At 44.7% G+C, this 19585-nt stretch overlaps 1 protein-coding gene across 5 annotated transcripts in view; it reads right to left on the bottom strand.

Moving 5' to 3' along the window:
* STXBP1 (syntaxin binding protein 1) overlaps positions 1-19585 on the bottom strand; it is a 183672-nt gene that overhangs the window by 62736 nt on the left and 101351 nt on the right. For all 5 annotated transcript variants that reach the window (XR_011205069.1, XR_011205068.1, XM_069241502.1 and 2 more), the window contains exons 4-9: positions 18806-18882; positions 18358-18436; positions 13859-13962; positions 9767-9915; positions 9316-9400; positions 5145-5275 (exon numbers count right to left, since the gene is read on the bottom strand). Coding sequence is in view for 3 of the 5 variants with exons in the window: in XM_069241502.1 (XP_069097603.1) it covers positions 5145-5275; positions 9316-9400; positions 9767-9915; positions 13859-13962; positions 18358-18436; positions 18806-18882 (625 nt within the window). In the remaining 2 variants the exon portion in view is untranslated. The remainder of the gene's footprint in view (positions 1-5144; positions 5276-9315; positions 9401-9766; positions 9916-13858; positions 13963-18357; positions 18437-18805; positions 18883-19585) is intronic.

Below are 19585 nucleotides of genomic sequence, written 5' to 3'. Positions count from 1 at the left end.
AAGGCACTCCTAGTGCTTAAAAGCTCGATATGGGGGGCCCGGCACTCCTAGGTGCAAAACAGGGGCCGGTTATATCAAGGGGAGGGGGAGGCACACACCTCCTCCGTTGCTTCTTAGCGGGGCCCCTCCAGGGACCCACGCGCACTAGGTTTCCCCTCCCCACTACGGGCCCTTCCACGAAGGCGGGGGGCAGAATCAAAACCCCGCAAAGAAGGAGAAGAGACCTGGCGATGCAGGGGCCTCCGATGAGGCTTCAGCCCGCCTGCTATCTCTGGTGCTCGAAAGGAGCCGGCAAGCCTCCGTTGAGGACTCTCTTCCTGCCCACGCTCCACAAAAGATGGGGGCGTCTGGTAAAGCTTCCACCCAGCTCCGATGCGGCCACACCCGATGTGCTGCACAAGCACACTGTCCTGGGCCGCAGAGGTGAAGGAGCCCACAAGCAGGTGCTGGGTAGTACCCCGGGGGCACTCCTCACAGTGCTCCAGTCCCCCGGAGGCACCACACAGAGCGCGCTCTGAGGCGCTAGATCCGCCAGGATCGCAGCGGTGATAGGCAAGCCCCGATGACCATTTCCAAATGCCGGGCCAGTAAAACAGAGCCTGGGTCGTGGCAGTGAACTTCCTTGTATCACGACGCGCTTGCAAGTACCTGGGGCCAGTAAGAGCGCCCATGAGGCGCTAACGGGCCCACCTCATACTTTGGGTAGTTGCAGGGGTCAGGGGCCACAGCACCCTGCCCCTGGAGACAGAAGGCGGGGGAGCACGGGGCTACCAGGCACAAACAACAGGCCAGCACAAGGGATGAAGGTGGTGGTAGATCCTCCTAGAGACTCAGCAGGTCACAGGTCAGCACAGAGTCCATTCAGCAGCGTGCTGTGTTCAGTTCCAGAAGTGTCTCTAGTGTCCCAAGAATGTCTAAATTGTGGGAGAAAATCCTTCTGCAAAGCATTTACAATGAGGAGGATAGGGGTTTTGAACCATTTACAACTGGTTCTAGGAGTATCCCCTCTCTCCTCCAGCACAGGCTCCAAACATCAGTTGGGGGTAAACGACCCTTCTGTGTGAGTCCAGGGCACAGCCTCTCTTTTCTCTCAACCCAGGAAGACTATTCAGTATGCAGATGCACCTCTGTGACACCTCCACCCTCCCTGTGTACAGGCTGTCTGAGAAGTATGCACAAAGCCGAACTGTCACTCTGCCTCTCTGCCCAGACGTGGATTGGAGTCAAGCTGCAAAACACCAGAGTCATAAGCACAGAGAAATGCTCACTTTCTAGAAGTGGCATTTCTGTATTAGTAATAAAACATCCACCTACACCAGTAAGCAGCATTTCTTACCGCCATTACAACCATACCAAACATGCCTACGCTATCCCTCATACATCAGACAATACCCCCTAGACATAAGGCAGGGCACTTCCAATGCAATCCTATGAGAAGGCAGCATTCACAGCAGTACGAAACCAAATAGGCTGTTTGTAACTACCGGGACGGGCCACACTCCTAGGCACAGCTCCTGCCTTCTACATACATAGCACCCTGCCCATAGGGCTAGCTAGGGCCTACCTTAGGGGTGACTTACATGTAGTAAAAGGGGAGTTCTGGGCCTGGCAAGAAAATTTAGATGCCAGGTCCGGTGGCAGCAAACTGCACACGCAGGTCCTGCGCCAGTAGCCTGGGACCAGTTTGAAAGGCTACTTCCGTGGGAGGCGCAAGTAGCGCTACAGGCCAACTAGTAGCAGTTAACTTACAGGCTCTGGGTATAGAGATACCACTGTACAAGGGACTTACAGGCAAATTAAATATGCCAATTAGGTATAAGCCAATCATACCAAGTTTACAAGGGAGAGCACATGCACTTTAGCACTGATTAGCAGTGGTAAAGTGCCCAGAGTCGTAACGTCAGCCAAAAAGGGTCAGAAAAATAAGGAGGAGAAGGCAAAATATTTGGGGAATGACCCTGTAAAAAGGACCAGGTCCAACACACATTTTCTGTAATTCTGAAGTGTGATAGAAACAATGATTTTAATAACAAATCAAGATACTTTACTTGGTGATGCACAAACAAATATTCACTGAAATCTGATTTACATACATTATCATTTGTGTAAATATAGTTTTCAGTAAAACTGTATGTCTGTGCAAATTTAGTGACCATTTCAATGAAAGAAAATGCTGTTTGTAAGTGGCTATGCACTACCACACAATGTTTTAGTTAGAACAAAAAAGTCTCCCACAATACGTCAATTAAAGCTAGGTGGGTTGTGAAAGTTTTCAGTACTAAAAAGTGGATTGTGGTTCTAGAACGTTTATTAAGCACTATATAGGGCGTCCGAATCCAGGCCTGATTTGCATGTAAACAATACAAATGAAATCATTTACATAGTCAGAGGTAATCCTGAAATTCTTGCACTGGAGCAGTCCTCTAGGTCGTACCATAAATCAGTGGCGGCCACCGCATATGCAAAGGAGGGGTGGAGGGCAAGAACGACGGTGGAAACATTTAAAAAAAAAAAAAAACACTTACTTTGCGCCGCCCGTCTCCCGTCGCCGTCTCCTGCTGCCTCGTTCCTCTTGTGGTGTCCCAGCACAGGCTCCCCAGCAATCCTGGTGCTGCTTACATGCTAAACATAGCATGTAAGCAGCGTCAGGATTGGTCTGAGCGGCAGTGACTGCTGCTCAGACACAAGCCTGGGGCCTGTGCTGTTTATAAAGCCGGGTTGGAGAAAACTAAGTGCGCATGTGTGTTTGGCCATCCTGAAACAGCTGGCCAAACACACTTGTGCACTTAGTACATTCTCCCACCTCCTGCCTCCCCGTGGCCCAGCCCCGCCCCTCCCTGCTGGCTGAGCCAGCAGATGAAAAATTAAAAATAAAACAATAGCAAGCTATTGTTTTATTTTTCATCATAGGGCTCATCCGGGGGGGCAACACCCCTCCACCACTGCGGAGGAACCTCCCCTGCTATAAATGCACCAGCTTTACACTCTTTCAGTCCTCTCCTCATACCACATGCCTACCAACCCTCTCTGTAACCCGCTGCAGTGCTTGTATCTTTCTGATTCCCTTTAACATATGGAACTCCCATTCTCTAGATCTCCATTTCTATCATTTGCAGCTATTTAGGCTTTTTGACCTAGACCCTACATTTGTTTCTACTTTTTATTTCTTATTTTGCCTTTCTGGAGACTATTTTCCAAACTCCATCACATTAATTCGTCCTCAGAAAGCTGCATCAAATATGTATCAATTTAAACAATGTCATGCTCAAAGCTATATATGTTGCTGTACTAAAATTATTTTGTCCATTCACCTACCTACTTGCTTAGTCACCCACCTCCTACTGACACACCGTCACTCACCCACATATGTTTTCACCAGCTGGTTATCTTTTTATTTTAGTCTTAAGTTTTCTATAGTCCAACTGAGCCCAAACAGGTATTGATGCAACTTCACAATGCATAAAGAAATAAACCATTCCTGTTAGGTAAAGTGGCTGACGATAGGAGGACAGAATAAAGAATAAAAAGACATAATGGGCAACTTGTGAAAGAAAAAAGCTTAGGTTAGGCAAGGTAAAAGGGGAAACAGATTTGTGCCCAGCTTTGAAACAAGCACTAGCAAAGCCAATGAGTCTGGCATTACGCATATCTGCAGTACCACAAGTCATTACTGGCTGTCTCTCACAAGTCAGGCATAATAGCTGGAAGTCTTTAACAAGGCTGCAGACCTTTAAGACCTTACTACATCTGCCTCTTGAGTCAGAGGGACCTGCTTAAAAAGTATGTTATTGTAGGACCTTAGGTTGCTGCTAGAGGTCCCTTTCCAGCCTGAAGCAATTGCCTGAAGTCAAAACAATGCTGCAGTAGACAAAAGCATTACTAGATGGCCCTCTTGAATCAGATGCAACTGTTTAGAATGTACTTCCCAATACTGAGGAAGTGTGCTACTACATAGATTTGCATACACACTTTTGCTATTTTAATGATTTGTGCTTGTTTTCTGTAGGATAAACAAGTAAGTAGAGGCTGGTTTATGAAGAGTCAATATTGCAGCTTTCGAAAAATTATTGATTGTAATCAAAATAGCTGATGACAGCCTAATATACAAATGTACTAGCAGTTACTGTTAAATATAGATGGCTTCACGTTTTTAATGGGGTTGGGATTTGGAGGTGGGCTATTTTTTAAGTAAATGTATACATGTGGATAGGCAAAACACTGTTACACTAAGTGATGGTATAAGGTGACCAAAGTAGGCTGACCCATTTTCTGATACTGAGTGCTGTGGTGGGAAGCAACGTAATCTGAGTGACACTTGAGCAGCCCAAGAAAACATCAGTTTGGGTAGAGGCCGGACTGAAAAAAATTAATAGCAAGATTTTCAGTGTATAGCTGAATTGGGGTGATTAAGGGATTGTCTGGAGGTTAGAGACTAGGCGGAGAAGAGAGAAGGGTCCATCTTATAAAATGACTGTGCCAATCGCAAACACAGCCAAATCTAGGGGCCTAAAAAATCACCCAGGAGTTTGTTTTCTCTAAACAAACCAAAAAATGGGCCCCGATATGCAGGGAATTTTCACTCTGTGCAAGGGGACCATTCTACATTTTTACTGCCCTAACAAAGAAGGTGAAAATGATTGACAGTCGTTCTGCCCTCATGAGGACAGGATGACTGTCACTGTGACCTTGTGGTCCCTAAGTGGATATGCTGCCAGATCAGAGATTTACACTAGCTGAGGCTGCAGCGCCCCCAGAGGCACCTCTAATCTAAACCAAGTGCTTACCCCTCATTCAGAACATAGTGGTTTGGTGAGAGCACAGCCTTGTTATGGTGGTATGTCTGCTCGGCCAAACTATAATGGAGGCTCAATGTACCAAAGCAAATCATACTTGAAGGAAAAATACTGTATTTTAGCTTGGAATCTGGCAAATAATATTCAACTTAATTAACCACCAACTGCCTATCAATTTTCTCAATTACTTGCCAATACAATCACCATTCAACAAACTTCCATCATCTACTATTGAATCATAGCTCACATGTCCAGTCACCATCTCACCCAGTTGGGTTTTGTCAAACTCTTTGAACCACCCATTCCACCTTGTTGGACTCCTTACCAAGCATAATGTCTTCCTATACTTACTTGTAGACATCATTTTCAACAGGCAGGAGGTCATAGCTCATGGCCTGGAAGGTCAGCTCATGCAAGACGGGAGAGCTTGGGTCAAAGCCACGGTCGAGAATCAAGAGTTGGGAACGAGCTTTATCTGGTCCCTACGAAACAAAGAGGAGAAAGCACTTAAATGCAGCTGTGGTTTAAGACTTGGTGAACTTCACTGCTCCTAGCTTGCAATTTTAACCAACCACCCTAACTTAAACAGACTTGAAACAACGGGGCAGAGTTATGGAAAGTGACGGTGCACTGAGTGCAGCACCACTTTCCCTGCGCCCCTTAGCCCCCCCCTACCGTCACCATGTGTGCGCCGTATTTAAAATACAGCGCACCATGGCGCAGGGTAGGGGGAAATAGCATAATTTCTTATGACGCTATTGCTGTACTCTGCAGGAGTGACGCCAAAATATTGGCGCTACTCCTGCAGAGTACACAGGGCCCCATTCTAAAGAAGGAAGGTCATGAGCAGGCATTAACAGTGCTGTAAAATATTGAGCAAGGAAATCTCATGGATTTTTTTACACCATTTTTCTGGCTCCCCTAATGCCTGGCGAAGGCATAATGTAGCGCAAAGGGTTACAGACTGGCGTAATGCATGCATTGCGCCACTCTGTAAATACGGCGCGGGGTTTTTGCCGTCATTGTGCCACATTAACATAAAAAATGGGGTGTAAATTGGCGCTAGGGCATTATAAAGATGCCCCAATGTGCTTTATTGTACATTAGCATTGCCAAATTGCCAAGGTCAGCTTCTCTTTGGGACCGAGGAGGCACATCTGTTATCTATTCCTCCTTATACTTCATGTTCACCCAGCTTTTTTAGATCTGCACACTTGAAGGACCAGATTGGTGAGAGTATGGATTTGAAATTACCAAAATGCCAAGGATGGCAGAAGTAACATCACATGCCTATTGATGTCTGATGACATCGGTGGAGCAAGCACTTGTCCCAACCTTAGCACATCAAAGCATCGTGATTACTGGTCTAGTCTAGTCTAGTGGTTAGGATTTATAAAGTGCCTGACTACCTTCCAGGGCTTCCCAGGGCTAAGCAGAGAGGAGATTCGTGACTTAATAGACTACATTATTCAAACAGTATGGTTTTTAACAATTTTCTGAATTGAAGTTTCGATTAAGTCTTTCTGATTTGCAGTGGAAGGGCATTCCAGAGCTTTGGACCATGAAGGTGAAGGACAGGCCGCCATCTCTCACTCTGTAGATCCTCCACATTGTAAGTAGTTTCAGAATTGAGGAACCCAGGGTCTTGAGGGATGGTGGAGTATCAATAGTTCCTGTATAAGTGCAGATCCTTTATTATGTATTGCTTTATGTGCCAGGCAAAGCACTGTGAAGTGAATCCTTTCATGTACTGGAAGCTAGTGTAGTGCCGCTCTGGCAGGAGTTACTGGCTGAGATTTAGGGATCTTCAGCACAGTTCAAACTGCCACATTTTGTTAAGTTTGCAGTCTCATGACAAGTGATTTGGGACTGCCCACATATAAGGAGTTTCCATAATCAAGACATGAAATAATCGAGCCTTGCACTATGACTCTTCGTGTTGAGTCTGGCAACCAATTTGGTAATCTCCTCAAAGTTCTGAGGAGGTCGAAGCAGGTGATCATCAGTTTCTTAAACTGAGTTGCCATAGTTAGCTTTTTAGCAATCCAGACTACAAGGCTTTTCACCTCTTCCTTGTGAGTGGGTTGGTTGCCCATACATACTGGCCAGTTCAGCACTAACCACTGAGCTGGATTGTTTCCTACCGCCTACACCTCAGTTTTGTCTCCGTTTAGTTTGAGGCTGCTGGACGCCATCCAGTCCACTACGTGCTTCAAGCACTTGTCAAGGAGGGCAGAAGTTCTGTCTATTTGATGTGAAAGACATAATTATTTGAGTGTCATCTGCATATGATATGGCTGTAAAGCCATATTTTTTTATGATCTCAGCCAGTGGACGGACGTATATATATTATATAGTGTTGGGCTAAGTGAGAACCCCTACGGCACCCTGCACTCCAGAGGAAAGATCTCAAATTGTTTATCTTCTTCACAAACTTGAAAAGTTCTGTTCGGAAGAAAGGCGGCTAGCCACATTAGTGATGACCTGGAAATGTCTGCTTCTGTCAGCCTTTTGATTAAGGTGGAACGTGAGACTGTATCAAAAGCAGTACTGAGGTCCAGAAGGATCAGGGCTGCAGAGCCCCCCGTACCAGGATTCCCCCAGGCTCCTCTGTAGGTGTTAAAAGAGCTGTTTCCGTTCAATTACCTGTTCAGAAACCGGTTTTGGAGGGATGTAAACTCTAATTTTCCTCTAGATAGGTGGCAAGGGCTTTGTTGACATATTGTTTAGGATTTTACTAGGTCCAGGCAGAAGGGAAATGGGGCGGTAGTTTTCACATACCAGTGAGTCTGCCTGTGCTTTTTAAGGGTCGAGCCTGCGTTGCATGCGCTCGCGCATGCGTATCGCAGCGAGACGCTATTGTATTTAGAAAAGGGCTCAGAGCCCTGTCAACTTCACATCAGTGTTTTTTATTGGTTCGTGGGCTTGCCTAATAAAATCTGCTTGCTTTCATTAGTCGAAGGCACGCATATGTCATACCTTTTCCGGTGGCTAGCCCTCCTCGAGCGCAGCGACCAAGTACAGAAAACATGCGAGGTTCGCTGTTTTCCATTGGGCTCCTGGACTTCTTTTTCTCTAATTTAGCAGCGCGATCTCGCTTGGCAGAAGTCGAGCACTTTACATAGTCAATTTCACTTTCTCGGGTTTTGTACATAAATGCACTTTTGCCCGATAGGTGAAAAGTCGGGTTAGGAGTTTACAACGCGATCAGCTCTAACATGAGCAAACACGAGACCCGTTGCATTGTAAATGCTTGTTTAATAATGGTTTCCACACAGCTGGCACAGAACCTCTGCTGAGAGAGTAATTAAAAATGTTTGTCAAAGTGGATATAATAGGCGTTCCCCCCTTTAAGCAAAATGCCTGGTGGGACCGGGTCCTATGGGGATCCTGATTTCAGGTATTACTGCCGAGAGGGTAGTGGAATGGCAAAGAGTGGACACTACAGAAAGTAAACAGGGCTCAAACTGAGTTCTTTGTGCCTTGTTTGCCTTCTGTTCCTGCTAGCTGACATCATTATCAATGAGACCAAGGGTAGCAAGGGCCATGTCAAGCCTACTGAAGGGAAAGCCAGGGAGTAGCAGCTACCTCTAATTATAGTCTATGGATGGAAGGAGCTGCACTGGTGGAAGATGTGTAGAATGGTGGCTAGCAGGAGAGTGAGATGAAGGGTGTATGACATCGAGAAGGAGAATATGTTTTTCCTTTAGACCTTGCTTTCTTAGATGTTGCAGTTTCATATCATTACACGTAACAGGTATTAAGGTTAACCATTTTAATGATACACAAATGATCAGTCTTAAAAGGTTAAAGGTTCAGTCATCCTGCCAGGATTCAAATCTTTGACTGACTGACCGCAGTACAGCTCAGGAGCGAGAGTTTAACTCAGGAAGTCATGCTATTGGTTCCACAGTTTAGGAGATTAAATCACAAACTACAAGCATGTAAAAAGCCTTTTGGAGCCATACATGCTGCTTAGTGCGAAACCACACAGAAAGCCATTGGTGCTGATCTAAATAATAACTGCCCAACCCTTCCCAGAGCAGTCTAAGGGCTGATTTATCAAAAGTTAGCGCCGCCTTTATGTCATTTTTTTACGCAAACGTGGTGCAAAATTTCACCTTTATTTCATTTTTTGACGCAAAAGCAGTGCAAACTTACAAAAGCAAAGGCGCTGCAAACTTACAAAATATAATTATAATTTGTAAATTTGCACTGCTTTTGCGTAAACAAAATTACATAAAGGCGGCGCTAACTTCTCATAAATCAGTCCTTAAGTGTGTTCTAACCGTGGGATTAAATTAACACATTTTATAACTGGATAAAGTGTACAGATCCCATCATTTACATCCATCACTCATTTTAATGTGCATTTACTTAAGACACACTTTTATTTATCCAGGCTCATCAACGTATATTGCTGCATAGCAGTGTCAGTAGTGCAAATCCAGGTTCTATGGACAGTTTCATATATTTTGCACAATGCTTTACTGTCCTCTTGCATCCATGGTCCATATCTCACCTCTCCCATGGTGGGGTCATCTGCCTTGTAGGCATCAAGCTTGTCCTGGATTAGCTGGGCCAGCATGGCATTGTCCTTGTAGTCTCTGAAAAGGGGAAATTCAGCTAGATCAACAAACACATGCCCCCCACATTTCTTCAAGTCTCAGAATCTAGAACAATGTAACGCCAAAATTACAGGTTTGCATACAATTTGCACAGGATCAATAATTCCAAGTGTGGCACCCAATTTGAATGACACTGCAGCACTTGCGATAAGGCTGATTATGTTCTAGTCTTATATTTAGTTTTGTACAGATTTATTTTTAGTTTCTTTATAAAGTGCATCATGCAGTCGTTGGCCACCTCTGACCTTGTACAAGATGTACACTCCATGTACTCCATGTACTCAGTAGGTATTTGACACTATTTCTCCTGTTACCTATTTCGTTCTCTTCCCGTGCTGCACTCACCCTCTGTATCTGACGGCGGGGTATTCCTTCAGGGTAGCGCAGAGAGTGGCAATCTGCTCAGCCAGGCGCTCCAGGATGGGGTTCTTCATCTGTGCCTTATGTGGGCTGTAGAAGCTTTGGAAAGAGTCTGGGTAATCTAAAGAGTAGACCTTCAGTGAGACAGAGAGAAGGAGCCAAATTATTTCCAATATATATGCTGCCAACATCTGGTGAAGTGTTTTAAAAGAATTGAGGCTCATTCATGATATAATTTGGAGGGGCTTTGTTAAACCTTTAGGAGACATTTTTCGAGTGGATTAGTGAGTTTTTGGTGAATTGTTTGGGAGTCATTTTATAGGATCATTATGATATATCCGGGATTTAATACCGGGTTCCAGACTGCTTGGATGGTGCGATCGAGGGAAAATGTACTCCTGACATTGCTAGTGCTGGGGGAACGGAAACATGTTGATGCCCTAACTTCAGTATTCTGGGACCTCTCTGGGATTTGCATGAGATGGTCAGAGTCCTGAGACCCATCAGGGACTCATAGGACGTGTGCACACTGCAGTGTATAGACGCTCTCCTAGAGAGTCAGAGGACAGAAGTACAATGCTGAGGTAAGCGCCTAGCAGTCAAGGAACAGATGTGCAGTATCCTGATGCTCAACCAGGATTCACCGTGCAGGTTTTACCGCCTGCTTCATGAGCCAGATGTGCAGTGTACTGATGCTCAACCAGGATTCACCGTGCAGGTTTTACCGCCTGCTTCATGAGCCAGATGTGCAGTGTACTGATGCTCAACCAGGATTCACCGTGCAGATTTTACCGCCTGCTTCATGAGCCAGATGTGCAGTGTACTGATGGCGACTTTGAGATTAACAGGCCTAAAGTGCCGCTTTGTATCGCTCACAAGGAATTCATGGGGCAGGTGTGTATCCCTCTGGGGTTCATTGGCCAAGCACCCACTAATGTAGCTCCTACATGGAATATGCAGGACAGTGTGTAGTGTCTCTGGCCTTGCCTGTGACTCGTGGGGCTGCTCTGCATGGGACTGGTAGTTACTTTTTTATACGCAGATCTGGATTGCAGTGACTTGTTGCTCTTCTCATCATTTGCGGAATAGTTGTGCAGTGTCCTTGTACTCAACTGGACTCTTTGTGAGGGTAAGAGAGTGTGCAGCATTGTTGGGACTCACCATGGGACTCGCAGGGCTTGTGTATGCGTAGTGCAATTTATGGAGCAATACATAGTGGCGATATAATGCCCTATGACATAAGTATTCAAGGTGTTTAAAAAATTAGTCGCACCTATGATTCGTAACGCATGTGTGTAAAATTAAACCCTCAGCTGAGGTTATTTGGGAAGGTGTGCTTACCCTAAATTTATATAAAAGGTGTGTACATCTTCTCACCTGGGTTCGTAAAACAGATGCATGTTGACCCACCTAGAATTCGTATATTCTTTATTTTCTAGGTGAGAGTTCAAGATACTTCAAACTCACCTGGGATTCGTAAATTAGGTATGTAAAGATATTCCCTGCACCTGCCATTTGTAGCAGAGGTTTACAGATCATCCAGACTCACCTGGGATTCGTGTACTATGCGTGTGTACTTGTCACACACACCTTGCATTCAACGCAAAGGTTCACAGAGCCTAAGGACTCACCTGGGATTCGTATAGTATGCATGCACAGCTGTCGCACACTCCTGTGATTTCTAGCAGAGGTTGACATAGCTGTCGGACTCACCTGGGATTCATATACTACGCATGTACAGTTTTTGCACATACCTTTCATTCTAGCAGGGGTTGACAGAGCCGTCGGACTCACCTAGGATTCATATACTACGCATGTACAGTTTTTACACATACCTTTCATTCTAGCAGAGGTCCACAGAGCCGTCGGACTCACCTGGGATTCATATACTGCGCATGTACAGTTTTTGCACATACCTTTCATTCTAGCAGGGGTTGACAGAGCCGTCGGACTCACCTGGGATTCATATACTACGCTTGTACAGTTTTTGCACATACCTTTCGTTCTAGCAGAGGTTGACAGAGCCGTCGGACTCGGTCGGACTCACCCGGGATTCATATACTACGCATGTACAGTTTTTGCACAAACCTTTCATTCTAGCAGGGGTTGACAGAGCCGTCGGACTCACCTAGGATTCATATACTACGCATGTACAGTTTTTGCACATACCTTTCATTCTAGCAGAGGTTGACAGAGCCGTCGGACTCACCTGAGATTCGTATACTACGCATGCACAGCTGTCGCACACTCCTGTGATTTCTAGCAGAGGTTCACAGAGCCGTCGGACTCACCTGAGATTCACATACTGCGCATGTACAGTTTTTGCACAAACCTTTCATTCTAGCAGGGGTTGACAGAGCCGTCGGACTCACCTAGGATTCATATACTACGCATGTACAGTTTTTGCACAAACCTTTCATTCTAGCAGGGGTTGACAGAGCCGTCGGACTCACCTAGGATTCATATACTACGCATGTACAGTTTTTGCACATACCTTTCATTCTAGCAGAGGTTGACAGAGCCGTCGGACTCACCTGAGATTCGTATACTACGCATGCACAGCTGTCGCACACTCCTGTGATTTCTAGCAGAGGTTCACAGAGCCGTCGGACTCACCTGAGATTCACATACTGCGCATGTACAGTTTTTGCACAAACCTTTCGTTCTAGCAGGGGTTGACAGAGCCGTCGGACTCACTTGGGATTCACATACTGCGCATGTACAGTTTTTGCACAAACCTTTCATTCTAGCAGGGGTTGACAGAGCCGTCGGACTCACCTAGGATTCATATACTACGCATGTACAGTTTTTGAACAAACCTTTCATTCTAGCAGGGGTTGACAGAGCCGTCGGACTCACCTAGGATTCATATACTACGCATGTACAGTTTTTGCACATACCTTTCATTCTAGCAGAGGTTGACAGAGCCGTCGGACTCACCTGAGATTCGTATACTACGCATGCACAGCTGTCGCACACTCCTGTGATTTCTAGCAGAGGTTCACAGAGCCGTCGGACTCACCTGAGATTCACATACTGCGCATGTACAGTTTTTGCACAAACCTTTCGTTCTAGCAGGGGTTGACAGAGCCGTCGGACTCACTTGGGATTCACATACTGCGCATGTACAGTTTTTGCACAAACCTTTCATTCTAGCAGGGGTTGACAGAGCCGTCGGACTCACCTAGGATTCATATACTACGCATGTACAGTTTTTGCACAAACCTTTCATTCTAGCAGGGGTTGACAGAGCCGTCGGACTCACCTAGGATTCATATACTACGCATGTACAGTTTTTGCACAAACCTTTCATTCTAGCAGGGGTTGACAGAGCCGTCGGACTCACCTAGGATTCATATACTACGCATGTACAGTTTTTGCACATACCTTTCATTCTAGCAGAGGTTGACAGAGCCGTCGGACTCACCTGAGATTCGTATACTACGCATGCACAGCTGTCGCACACTCCTGTGATTTCTAGCAGAGGTTCACAGAGCCGTCGGACTCACCTGAGATTCACATACTGCGCATGTACAGTTTTTGCACAAACCTTTCGTTCTAGCAGGGGTTGACAGAGCCGTCGGACTCACTTGGGATTCACATACTGCGCATGTACAGTTTTTGCACAAACCTTTCATTCTAGCAGGGGTTGACAGAGCCGTCGGACTCACCTAGGATTCATATACTACGCATGTACAGTTTTTGCACAAACCTTTCATTCTAGCAGGGGTTGACAGAGCCGTCGGACTCACCTAGGATTCATATACTACGCATGTACAGTTTTTGCACATACCTTTCATTCTAGCAGAGGTTGACAGAGCCGTCGGACTCACCTGAGATTCGTATACTACGCATGCACAGCTGTCGCACACTCCTGTGATTTCTAGCAGAGGTTCACAGAGCCGTCGGACTCACCTGAGATTCACATACTGCGCATGTACAGTTTTTGCACAAACCTTTCGTTCTAGCAGGGGTTGACAGAGCCGTCGGACTCACTTGGGATTCACATACTGCGCATGTACAGTTTTTGCACAAACCTTTCATTCTAGCAGGGGTTGACAGAGCCGTCGGACTCACCTGGGATTCATAAGGCAGGAACGCAATGTTGATCTCTGTGAGAGTCTTGATGAGTTTGGATGCCCTGGACTTCACCAGTTCATTAAAGAGGGCATCGGGACAGGCTGCATTCAGGGAAAAAGAGAGATCTGTGAGGAAGAGCTCCAGGCAAGAGCACATTGACCCACTGAAGAATGTGTACATTCATTAAATATGGACGCAGAGCTCTGCTTCGAAACGAAAACACGAGCAGAGGAAAAAATGGGTTACAGAGCACAGACATAAGATGTATAATACAGGCATGCACATAATACAGCCTGAGAAATACATGCCTGGAGGCAGTGAATGTATGTCTGTGCATGCAGCCAGACCTTTTGCAGGGCAACGCTCTCTACAATCAATGGCCCTCTGCAGACACATGAAGACGTTTGTCATGAACTGAAGGACACACAGGGTACTTGGGTGGGAACCCCACTGTAGAGACGGGGTAGGTTTAATCTGTTCACACAGGTAGCGCGTGACACCTGTGGGGACCATCGAAGACTACTCTAGAGAAGTGGTTCCCAACCTTTTGACTTCTGTGGACCCCCCCCCCTTATCATTACTGGAATCCGGGGACCCCCACTGAATCATTATTGGAATCCAGGGACCCCCAATGAGTCATTACTGAAAGTTGGGGATCTAATCTGTTAATATTATTTAATTTTCTAAGCAGTCACGGACCCCCTGAGGAGGCTTCGCGGACCCCCAGGGGTCCCTGAACCACAGGTTGGGAACCACTGCTCTAGAGTCTAAAGGGCCCATTCCAACTCCTGCACAATTCCAGGAGCTAATTGTCCACCAGTTAAGTGCCGATCCCACTGGGTGTGTTATATATTGCATATGCCATTTTCGTTCCCAACTTCAGACCTCAGACTTGGGATAATGAATGACAGACGCTTGCCCCACCCACCCCCCAGCTGCATTCCAACGTGAGCAAAAATAGGGCTTTGTGTAGTTTGCTGCCTCGATTTCTGCCAGGGTTGCACTACGTTAAGCTTTTGCCGCCAAAAATGTTGGGTACTGGGAAAAAAACGGAGGTTGTGCCCAAACTGGGATTTGCAGTGCAGTGAGAATGCAGCCCTACAGATAAATGTCGAAGCTTTCAATTAATGAGATTCTAATAGTCAATAAAAATGCAATTATAGCTGCATCTGATATTTCAAATAATGTAGACCACTAACCAACTGTGTAAATGCCGAGAGATTCACTCATTTTAATTATTAAGATAATTTGTGCTTTCTGTCCCAATAACCTATTGATCCATCTTCAGTTCAACTGTCTGTCGCACCTTTATACCACAGCTTCTGCTAAATAGGTATCTTTGCTCAATAATCAGTCAAAACATAAGCATTTGTCCTTACTCAACTGAAGATGAACACAACATGAATTAACACCACAACATTTGGTGGAGCAACTGCGTCGCTTTGATTGATACCAGTAGCAAACAGTTTAACAAGAGCTCAGTCCACTCAAACAATCAAGTCAGTTTAATATTTTTTAACTTTATTCTTGTGCAGAGGCTATCACTCACAGACGTAAACTCTAAGTATACTTTATTTTGGAAAATCCCTTTATTGGGGTACACTGCAAGAAAGTGGGAAACCTGTGGGAGTTCAAATAATATGAAGTCAGCAACACTGCCTGACTAGTTGTGTGTCCATTTCTAACGTCACAATCAGTACTTAGACATTTCTAATAGGTAATTTTCTTGTTTTATTCACTCCCTCAGAAATAGTTATATAGCCTTTTGGAAGATAGCCTAGCAGATGTCCAAAATTCAATTGATACATAAAGTAAATTTCAGAATGGAACGGAGATTCTGTTTAACTGTGAACCACAATTTTTGACTCTTTGCAACAGCATTGACCTAAAACGGTTTACATGTTTTTACGAATCAACTTTGGATCAGAGGAATAATTACTGCGGCCTTAAATTACCTATTGCACCTGAATAAGTATCCATTCATCATATAGTTTTCATGCATGAATACTAGAGAAATGTGTCTGTGACAGACTTAGGGCCTGATTTAGATATCGACGGATGGAATACTCTGTCACAAACTCCATAGGATAAAATGGGATTGTAATACAGCAGATGGGATATCCATCATGTGTGTTGCAGAGTATACCCCTCTCCCAAGGTCTAAATCAGGCCCTCAATCTTGTTGATTACCCTTTGTCAATAATGGGAGGGACATCTTTCACTTACCAAATTCACTTTCTATGAATGACTCTCACTGTTAAGGTGATTCCCAAGTAGATGCATGGATGGCATGGACATTGACTGGTGTTGCATAGCCAGTAATGTAGGCTACAAATATTGAGAATAGGTGACTTAACAACCCTTCTCTTACAAGTCCAGGATACAACCACAATGGTTGCTAGTCGGGAACAGGAGACAGAAGTTAGGGACTATAGGATACTGTCCACCTAACCGAATACAGTACACTTAAAGGTATCCTACAGACTTATTATCTAGAGAGTTATAGGTAACACAAAATAGCTGGTAATCCTGCCATGGAAATAAAATTTTTTTTTCTTATTTTAGGACCCTCACCCACTCTAGTAGTGGCATGTTTCATCATCAGGTCGCATCCTGGTCCCTGAAAACCATGATGGGCTCAACCATGTTACACGGAGCACTTCTGAGGTTGTTGTCAGCCAGGGTCTTCAAGAGCTTAAAATAAAACAGTACACCCACAGTACTCTAAATAGTAGGTGTTTCTGGTGTGTATAAAGATCAGATATCACAGGTGACACTGGGGATTTATGGCCCTACAGCCTTAATTAAGTAAACATGTTTCAGTCCTTGTTAGAGAAAGGCTCCTACATAGCGTGTCATTGGAAGGTGGTGGAGGAAGATGGGACATACTCCTGTAGCTCCTTGTCGGTGTCATGTCACCTTTCGACTGCTAAATATACCTTCTGTATACCCTCCGTCTATTCCAGACTGATCTTGTTCCCCCGCTTTTCTATATCACACTAGATGGATACCAAATAGGGATTCCAGAGTGGCAGTTTCAGCATTAGGGTGAGTAGCCCCTTGCGTGCTATATGTTTTATGTCCAGACTGACTGAGCCAAGACAAATGATGGACAGAAATAGGCAAAAGGCTAGGGGCCAGATGTAGGAAACAGTTTGCGACTCGCAAACGGCAAAAATTGGAAGGAGTTTCCTATGCAGAAATGCATTTTGCGAGTCGGAACCGACTCGCAAAATGCATTTCCGACTCGCAAATAGGAAGGGGTGTTCCCTTCCTATTTGCGACTCGCAGTGGGATGCAATTCCATTTGCGACCGCGTATGCGGTCGCAAATGGAGTCGCAGTTACCATCCACTTGAAGTGGATGGTAACCCACTCGCAAATTGGAAGGGGTCCCCATGGGACCCCTTCCCCTTTGTGAATGGACCCCAAAATATTTTTTCAGGGCAGGTAGTGGTCCAAGGGACCACTACCTGCCCTGAAAAAATTCAGAAACAAAAGGTTTCGGATTTTTTTTTAAGTGCAGCTCGTTTTCCTTTAAGGAAAACGGGCTACACTTAAAAAAAAAAAATGCTTTATTGACAAGCAGTCACGGACATGGAGTTCTGCTGACTACAGCAGGCCTCCATGTTAGTGAGTGCCCATAGTCGCTATGGGGCCGCAATTTGCGGCCCACTTCATTAATATTAATGAGGTGGGTCTTTGCGACCCCATAGCGACTCGCAGATGGTGTCTGAGACACCGTTCTGCATATGGTTTTGCGACTCGGAAATTGCGAGTCGCTCGGAGTCGCAATTTCCGAGTCGCAAAACCAAGTTTTGCTACATCTGGCCCTAGGTTCTTTCTGGGGCACACTCTTAGGGCCATATGTACGAACACATTTTCCCATAGACATAGAATGGGTAAAACCCTTTGCTACATCTGACCCTTAGTCCTAATGAAAGCTCAGTACCCTTAGGGGCCTTTCTCTAACAAGAGCTGAAACATGTGGACTTATATAAGGGCGTAGGGCCATAATTCCCAGGTATCACCCACAATATATGGTTTTAACCATACCAATAACACCTTCTAATAAAAAAGATACCTGGGTGTTTTGAGGTATTTGTATTCTCATGAAGACCCTGGCAGACAACACTCTCAAAAGTGGTCCCTAAATATGGTAATCCCATTCTAGTTTTTACTGACTAGGATGAAACCTGACAATGAACCATTCTACTACTTGAGTGGCTGAGGGTCCTAAAATAAAAATGACCTATAATCTGGGTATATAGATAATTAAGTTGCAGGGTACCTTTAAGGTAATTTTGTTAACATCCCTGTTATCTTTTGTGAGCCTGACCCACACAATCTGCCACTGAACTCAATCAACTCTCTGAGTGGTATTAATCTCAAGAATCACAGGTTTAGCTATACCTGTAGGGTACAGACACAAAAACAGCAAGAAGAACTGAATGAGCAAAGTAGAGGAAAATTGCAAATATTGCATCTGTAACTTACTGTCTGTGAAGAAGACATGTGCTGCTCTGTACTTGAAAGAGGGAGGGTCTTTGAAGTCATTAATAAGAGCATGGACTGACTAAAACAAACAAATGACATTTGCAGCATTAAAAACATATGACGGCATGAGGTACAAAGTGCAAAGGATTAAAAACAACAAAGAGGCGGGGATAAAATTGGACAGACTAAATAAGAAAAAGAGGTTACAAGAGGTAGTACAGGATAGTCACATGGGAGCACCAATTGTTATTGGAATGTCCATGGACAGTCCCAGTTTATGGAAAGGGATTACTGGGCCGTTCTTACTTATGGAAGAACAACACATTGTATGGCAAGGTCGTTCAGCCTTGACTCTTGAAGTACATGGTTGCATTCACATTAAATTGTATGTACATAGATTATCTTTAGTTTTACAGACATCTTAAACTAGTGTATGTTTGCATTTTACCTTCTCAGAGGGTGTTATGAGGTAGACCGCTTCCAGGCTGGGGATTGGCTCTCTCCGCTTATTGATGTCCTCCACAACTAGGAAAAAGGACATGAAGGATAAGTAGTCTTAGGATGAAGTATTACATTTGTTTCTGATTAAGATATTTACCCCAGAGTATTTTTAATTGTTCCAAGCAGACTAAAGTTGCGCTGGTATTGTGTTGTATTACTTCAGTATTGCACCTTTGAAAGCAGGTACAGTGACACAATCTGATACCCTGGGGTCTGACAACTTAAAAGGCAATCAGGCATAGTTGCTCAGATTATGGTAGTCCTTGCCAAGGATAAAGGAAAATCTAAACTGGGACAAGCCTTGTGGAGGGGTTGCACAATGATGATCATATTTCAAATAAGAGATTAGGAAAAGACTAATTTCTACAGACCTATCTCCCTTCTAATGTCATGGGAAAGGCACATGTAAATACATACCTTTATGTGTGGAAATAGGTCAAAAGTCAAAGAATTCCACTTGATAACTTAGCTAAAACACATTTTGGACTGTTTTACCAATATATGTATCAAAGGCTGTCATCCATAAATATTTTCCAGTGCGGAAAGGCCAAATATAATTGGCTTTTCTTGAGCCTTCAGATGTTTGGTAGTGGATGTAGGTCACCTTGTTTTGGTTTGAGTGCTGTACTACGGTTGTCCAACAGAGGCATGGTATAGCAGGCAGCATTCAGAAAATAGGATATCACACAGGGTCAATACATCTTTAAGTTTGATAGACCTGCATTCA

The sequence above is a fragment of the Pleurodeles waltl genome, chromosome 6, assembly GCF_031143425.1.
Source record: "Pleurodeles waltl isolate 20211129_DDA chromosome 6, aPleWal1.hap1.20221129, whole genome shotgun sequence".
Taxonomy (NCBI): Eukaryota; Metazoa; Chordata; class Amphibia; order Caudata; family Salamandridae; genus Pleurodeles; species Pleurodeles waltl.
This window is presented reverse-complemented; position numbering and strand designations above follow the sequence as displayed.